The 5,802-nt window shown below is 61.7% G+C and overlaps 1 protein-coding gene across 2 annotated transcripts in view; it reads right to left on the minus strand.

Moving 5' to 3' along the window:
• The window catches only part of USP36 (ubiquitin specific peptidase 36), a 10,658-nt gene that overhangs the window by 2,647 nt on the left and 2,209 nt on the right, over positions 1-5,802 (minus strand). For both annotated transcript variants that reach the window (XR_004842940.1, XM_035901682.1), the window contains exons 4-13: positions 5,582-5,649; positions 5,077-5,147; positions 4,577-4,659; positions 4,154-4,265; positions 3,718-3,858; positions 3,310-3,410; positions 2,866-3,004; positions 1,914-2,603; positions 1,132-1,259; positions 177-698 (exon numbers count right to left, since the gene is read on the minus strand). Coding sequence is in view for 1 of the 2 variants with exons in the window: in XM_035901682.1 (XP_035757575.1) it covers positions 177-698; positions 1,132-1,259; positions 1,914-2,603; positions 2,866-3,004; positions 3,310-3,410; positions 3,718-3,858; positions 4,154-4,265; positions 4,577-4,659; positions 5,077-5,147; positions 5,582-5,649 (2,055 nt within the window). In the remaining variant the exon portion in view is untranslated. The remainder of the gene's footprint in view (positions 1-176; positions 699-1,131; positions 1,260-1,913; positions 2,604-2,865; positions 3,005-3,309; positions 3,411-3,717; positions 3,859-4,153; positions 4,266-4,576; positions 4,660-5,076; positions 5,148-5,581; positions 5,650-5,802) is intronic.

Below are 5,802 nucleotides of genomic sequence, written 5' to 3' on the forward strand. Positions count from 1 at the left end.
GCGCTGCACTGGGGGAGGGGAGAAACCACCCCCAGCAAGCCAGCACTTCAGCTGGCGCCATGGCAAGGCTCGTCCCACCCGCAGAAAGACGTGAGACACCAGACTGCAGCCCAGGGAGCCTGACTTCAGGCAGAGCGGAGGTGCACAGGGCTCTCGCGTGCCCCCTAGTCCCTCACCTGCCCGAGGACAGCATCCCAGAGCAGCACTCTTCCGTCTCCTCCATTCTCCTCTTTTTCTTCTTCTTCTTGACGGGGGAGATGGGCTCTGTGTCCAGGCAAGTACTGGAGTCTGACACTTGCTGCTTGGGCCCGCTCTCCAGCTCCTGACAGCCTTGGGCCTCCCTGCCACTGCTGGGACCCTTGCCTGCCGCCTCCTTCCCCAAGAGGGACACCGAGCCCTCCTGAGTGAGATTCTTCTTCTTCCTGGGGGGGCTGGAGACTTCATCCTTGCCCTTCACAGCTGGAACATGAGGGCTGCCCATGTCTGCTCCATGATGCTGCTTTCGCCGCTTCTTTTTGGAGGAACCCAGGGTGCCCTGGCTGGGCCCCTTCTCCCCGCTGCAGGGAGGAAGGTGGTGCGAAGGGTGGGCAGTGGAACCGTTGCTCAGGGGGGAGGCTGGGAGCTGAGGGGCTGAGTTGAGGATGAAGCTGAAGGCAGGCTTTTCTGGATTTGGCAGTTTGAGAGCAGATGAGGACAGCCTGAAGGACAGGAAAAGAGGCTGACATGATCTGAAAACCGGGTCAGGAGCAGGAGCTTCTCTCTTCCTCCCCACCCTGAGGTGCATGAGCACGGCACCCAACCGCTACCATCTCAGCCACGAAATCTGAATCAGACCCTGCTCTCGGAGCAGCAGCTGCACAGGGTGACCCTGCACCTGCCCAGTGCCAGCCACAAGCAGGGCACACGCTGTCCCCTGGGGGGGTTAGGAAAGAGGGGGGGGCACGTGTCAGTGGGGGAGGTTACAAGAGAGGCCCAGAACAAGCCCTGCCAGCCCAGGAGAACAGGAGAGCCGGCTGCCAAAATCGCCCCCCGAGCCAGCTGCCGTGCCAGACAGTTGCCTCGTGGAGTACCCCAAGGCTGCTACTGGCCTTGCTGCCGTGCAGGAGCCTGGGAGCGACTGGCACCGCTTACCTCGACTTGCCGAAAGGCCAGGGAGTGGAGTCGGGGTGGGTGGTGTTCGTGGGGTAGGTGTGGTCAGCAAATTGTGGGTGAGGTTGTGCGTGGCGGTCACTTCCGCTCGCCTTCCGCGGGGTGCTGCCCTGCAGTTATTGACATAAATAAAAACTTGGTGGTCTAAAGAAAAGAGGTTTCCGTGAGCCAAGAGGAGAAAATAAAAAGGGGAGCCCAGAGAAAGGGGAGGGGAACAGACACAGAAGGGGGGAGGGAAGTGGGGGTGGTAGAAGAAGAATCAGAAGTGTTTTCAGTTAGAAGCACAAAGGAAAAAAGGAAGGAAGGAAATTTAAAGAACAGAAACCCCGGAGCACCATCCTGAGCCCTGACTGCACAGCGGCACCCAGAGGGCCGCTCCCACACACCGCTGCCCGGGGAGGAGGCAACGCCGCAGCCCTCCAGCCTGCTCCCACTCGCCCAGGGGACACACTGCCCCAAGAAGGCTGGTGAGGCTGCCCCGCTGCAGGGACCGGCACAGCCACCCCTCTGTCCTGAGCAAGAAGGCGGGAGCCATTTCTCCTGCATCATTCAGGGATGCGAACAACAGTGGGGGCCTGGCCCCACACCCCAACCCAGAGGGAGGGCAGAGCAACTGCTACAGCCCTGGGGCTCAGGGGCTCTCCCCACCCACCTCTGGCTTAGCAGGATACCCAGCATGAGCTCTGCACTTGCCCCCAACGCAAGCCCCGGTTCAGAAGGCACAAGGCTCCTACTGAAGCCTCGGGGAAGAAGCTCAGACTCACCTTTTTGGCAGAGAGTGCCAGCTTCTTGGCCGGTGGCGGTGACATCGTATTGCTCAGCTCCAGAGCAGCGCTGCCCAACAGGGAGGATTTAAATTTTGCCAGCTTGGAGTCTTCAGGGGCAGCCAGCTCGGTGCTGGGGCCAGAAGGGAGGTCCGTGCCACAGTCCGTTTCCTGAGAGGTACAGAAGCTGCTGGTTCCACTCTTGGCCTTCTGGGACACTTTGGCCAGCTTCCCCGCTACGCTGTGCGCTGGGCTGGCGGCACTGCTGCCGCAGGAGTCCCTCTGCAGGGTCCCGGCATTCTCCCCACTGCCCCCAGGCTCCTGGCTGGGCTCCAGCAGCAGCTTGGGTGAGGTAGGTGGCTGCTTGCTCTCCCAGGAGCTCTGCCGGTGCAGCTCTGCTTTGGCCTCACTTGCATTGCTGGTGTCGCAGAGGCCCTGGACTGCTCTGGGCGTGGGAGGCAGCTGCGGGAAGGAGAGCAGCTTCTTCGGCCTCCGGGCTGCATCACTGGGCGGCGCTGTGGCCGTGTGGGTGGCTTTGAGGGGCAGTTTGGGTGACGGGGACCCAGCGGGCAGCTTTGGCGGAGCGGTTCCATTTGGCAGCTTTGGCCCCGTCCCGAATGTGCTGCGGGCCACAGGGACTCCGACCTCCTCCGGCCCCGGCAGCTTCTTCACTGGCAGAGTGTCTGGTCTCTAGACAGAGAGAGAGAAGTTCAGCAAGGAAAGAATTCAAGGAGCCAAGGACGCAGAGCGATGCTGCCCTCCCTGCCCCTCCCCAGGCCCACACAGGAACCCTGGGCTCAGCAGGATCCTTCCTGCAAACCGCCCTCCCTCGCCCCTGCCCATTGGGAGCAGCGCGCCTGCCTCCCTGCGAAGCTGCACCCCACCCGCCCTCGCAGAGCGGAGGGGCAGCAGCTCCCAGGAGCACTGACCAAGAGCAGCCTTCAGGACTCACCCGGCCCATCAGCGGTGAAGACAGGGGCCCGTTGGTCACAGTTTTCTTGACCTGATCGGAGACACTGCCAGTGCGGCCGGGCAGGCTGGAGGCAGCTTTGGCAATGGGCCCCTCCGAGCTCTTCCTGGGATTGGGGATCCTGGGGAAGGCAGAGAAGCACACATGTTAACCGCAAGGGTTTGAGAGACTGGAACGCTCTCGTCAGAGATGCGCACAAGAAACAGGAGCCAGAAGCTCCAAGGAGGTGAGGTGCTCTTGATCTACAGCAAAAACATGACAAGGGGCTGGACCTCTCCCTGCCACCCTCCTCTAAGCCAGAGCAAGCACGAGGGCATTGGGGCCACTTGGGCCAAGCTCCTTCCCACACCCAGGCGCGCGCTACCAGCCCAGTCCCAAGAGCTGAGAGCAGGGGGCAGAGGGGCCAGGAGAGCAGGGCGCTCTCACCTCAGGTAGAACAGCACGTAGGCCTGCTGGTTGAGGACCACTTTGATGTTGCTGGAGCGGACCAGGTCATCGTTCATTTGATACCACTGCCCATTGCTGGCCTGCGGAAGAAGAGAGAATGGGGTTGGGCTGTGTCCAGGGACCCTCCTGGCCAGAAGAGCAGTAGGAACAGCACCCGTTGGCAGAGCTCCTCTCCCCAAAACCTACACAGGGACCAGGGCAGGCAAGGGGACTCTGTGGGAGCAGACCTCCACGCTTCCTGTGGTGGAGCACAGCCTGTACCCCCCACCCAGTGCTCCACACCACGCACAGCTGCTGAGCACCCTCCTTTCTGCACACTACAGGGACCCACGAGCACCCACCACCCCCCAGCGCAGAGCGGGTGCCAAGGGAGCGCCCTGGGCTCACCTTCACGTAGCAGTAGTAGTGCCCTGCGTGGCAGCTGTACCCAGAGTGCACCAGCACTGCATAGAGTCCATACATGACAGGATCCCCGTTGTTCTGGGACATGTAAGGGCGGATGTTCAAAAACTCGGGGTACCCCACGTCCTGCAGAGAGACGATGCCTCAGGAGCCTGCACAGCTTTCTTGCTAGAGCACGAGCAGCTCAACTGTCCTATGGGTCCCATCTCCCGAGGGAGGGGGACCCACTCTCCCCAGGCAGAGGTCACGGTGAGGAGGATGCCAGGATGAGCCAAACTCCCACCGCACCGCACAGCTGGGGAAGGGCTGCAGGACTGCGGCAGAGCCCGCGCTGTGCACAGGACCACGTCCCACTCTGCTCTGGGCAGCAGGGCCTCGGGGGCCAGGAGACAGCCCAAGCCCTGGATTGCTGAGCACTCACCTTTGTGATTTTGCCTCCACTGAAGTTGGCAAAGCGCTTCAGCGAGAGCGTGAGAACATTGGAAGCTCGGTGGATGGTGAAGCGTTTGCTGGCTGGCACTTTCTTCTTGCATCTGCACAGGAAGAGCTCGAGCTATACAAGCTGTTCCACCACCCAGATGATTGCCAGCCCTGGCCAAGCAGCAAACCCCATGGAAGTGACCCTGCTGACAGCAGGCACCGCTCCAGGGCACCTGCTCACAGCCACATCTGCTGGGAGGGAGCTGAGGAGGGGCAGGCTTCATCGCAGGCTTCCACGGCCAGGTACCTCACAGTTTAGCCGTGGAGCAGGTAGAGAAGCCCTCCTGTACTGCGTCAGGCTTTCTGCCTGCTTCCCACCAGCACACCCACGGGCCCCTTCCCGCCCGCAGCCCCACACACTCACTTGGCACACATGTAGGCATTCTCCCCGCCCAGCATGTCCGACTTCACAAACAGCTCCAGCGCCCGCACGATGTTTGCGGCTTGCTGCAAGGGCAGAGGAGAGGTCAGGGCACAAGCGGCCTGTCCATGTGACAGCCCGGCTCCCTGCTGAGATGCTGTCCCCAAGAGATAACATGGAGCGTGAGCACAGGGCCACAGACCCCACCAAATCCGTGAGCCTGCTACCAGCTAGGCACTGCCCAGCATGCTGCGAGGGACGGCTGGGCTGCACCGCCCCCAACACCACGGAGCCTCAGCAGAGGAGTCGCAGCTCATGCTCAGGCACCAGGCACGGCTCTGCCAGACAGAGAAGGCAGCGCAACAACGGAAGCTGCTTCCCTCTTGCCTGCACCATGCCTTGACGCTGGCAGGTTAAGGGGCCTTGAGGGCAGTAATAGTGCAGTTGCAGGAACGTCCCCGTGAGAGCAGAGCTCCTCCCCATCCCCGGCCCTGCCGCAGTACCCTGATCTCCAGCGCCAGGTCCAGGTAAGGGTCGTAGGTGTCCGAGACGCTCTTGCACACGGAGCACTTCACTGCAAAAGAAAGAGCAATGAGCACACCCTGGCACAACACCTGCAGCCTCCACCACCCCAGCGCAGCACAGGCAGCTGCAGTGTTCCCCCTCTCCAGCTTTGGCTTCTGGAATGTCAGCACCAGGATTCACAGCCAGGCAAGGAGGAAGGCTGGCAATTCCAATTCCACTACGTGCTGGGACAGCAGGTGTTGCTCGATAGCGGGCAACACGGGTTCCTTTGCTCGTGGCAATGAGCTGGGGACCCACAGCCAACAGCTTCTTCCATCGCCATAACAGGAGTCACGACCCACAGGTACCGCAAGACTGACCAACTGCAGCTCCGGATCATTTACATGTGCTTAGCAATTTTCCCAAAAGATTTTTACTGCAAGGCTCTTGGGGAAACAGCAGCCCTGAGAGTCACAGCCCCAGGACCTGGCAGACAGCACTCACCACGGGACCGCAGGTAGCCGCCAAAGATCTGGTGAACCAGCGTCGTGGCCTGGGTCTGGCAATCCAACCTAGAGACAGCAGCACCAGATCTCACAGCCAGCCCTCCGCAATGGCCACCCCCGCGGGCCACCACTGCGTCCTCAGGACAGCTCCCCTACGTGCCCTGTTCAGCGGACAGGCTGCAGAGCGCCGGGAACAGAGGGAAGTGGCAGGCTCTGCCA

The sequence above is a fragment of the Egretta garzetta genome, unplaced genomic scaffold (assembly GCF_000687185.1).
Source record: "Egretta garzetta isolate BGI_Z169 unplaced genomic scaffold, ASM68718v1 scaffold1351, whole genome shotgun sequence".
NCBI classification, from domain to species: domain Eukaryota; kingdom Metazoa; phylum Chordata; class Aves; order Pelecaniformes; family Ardeidae; genus Egretta; species Egretta garzetta.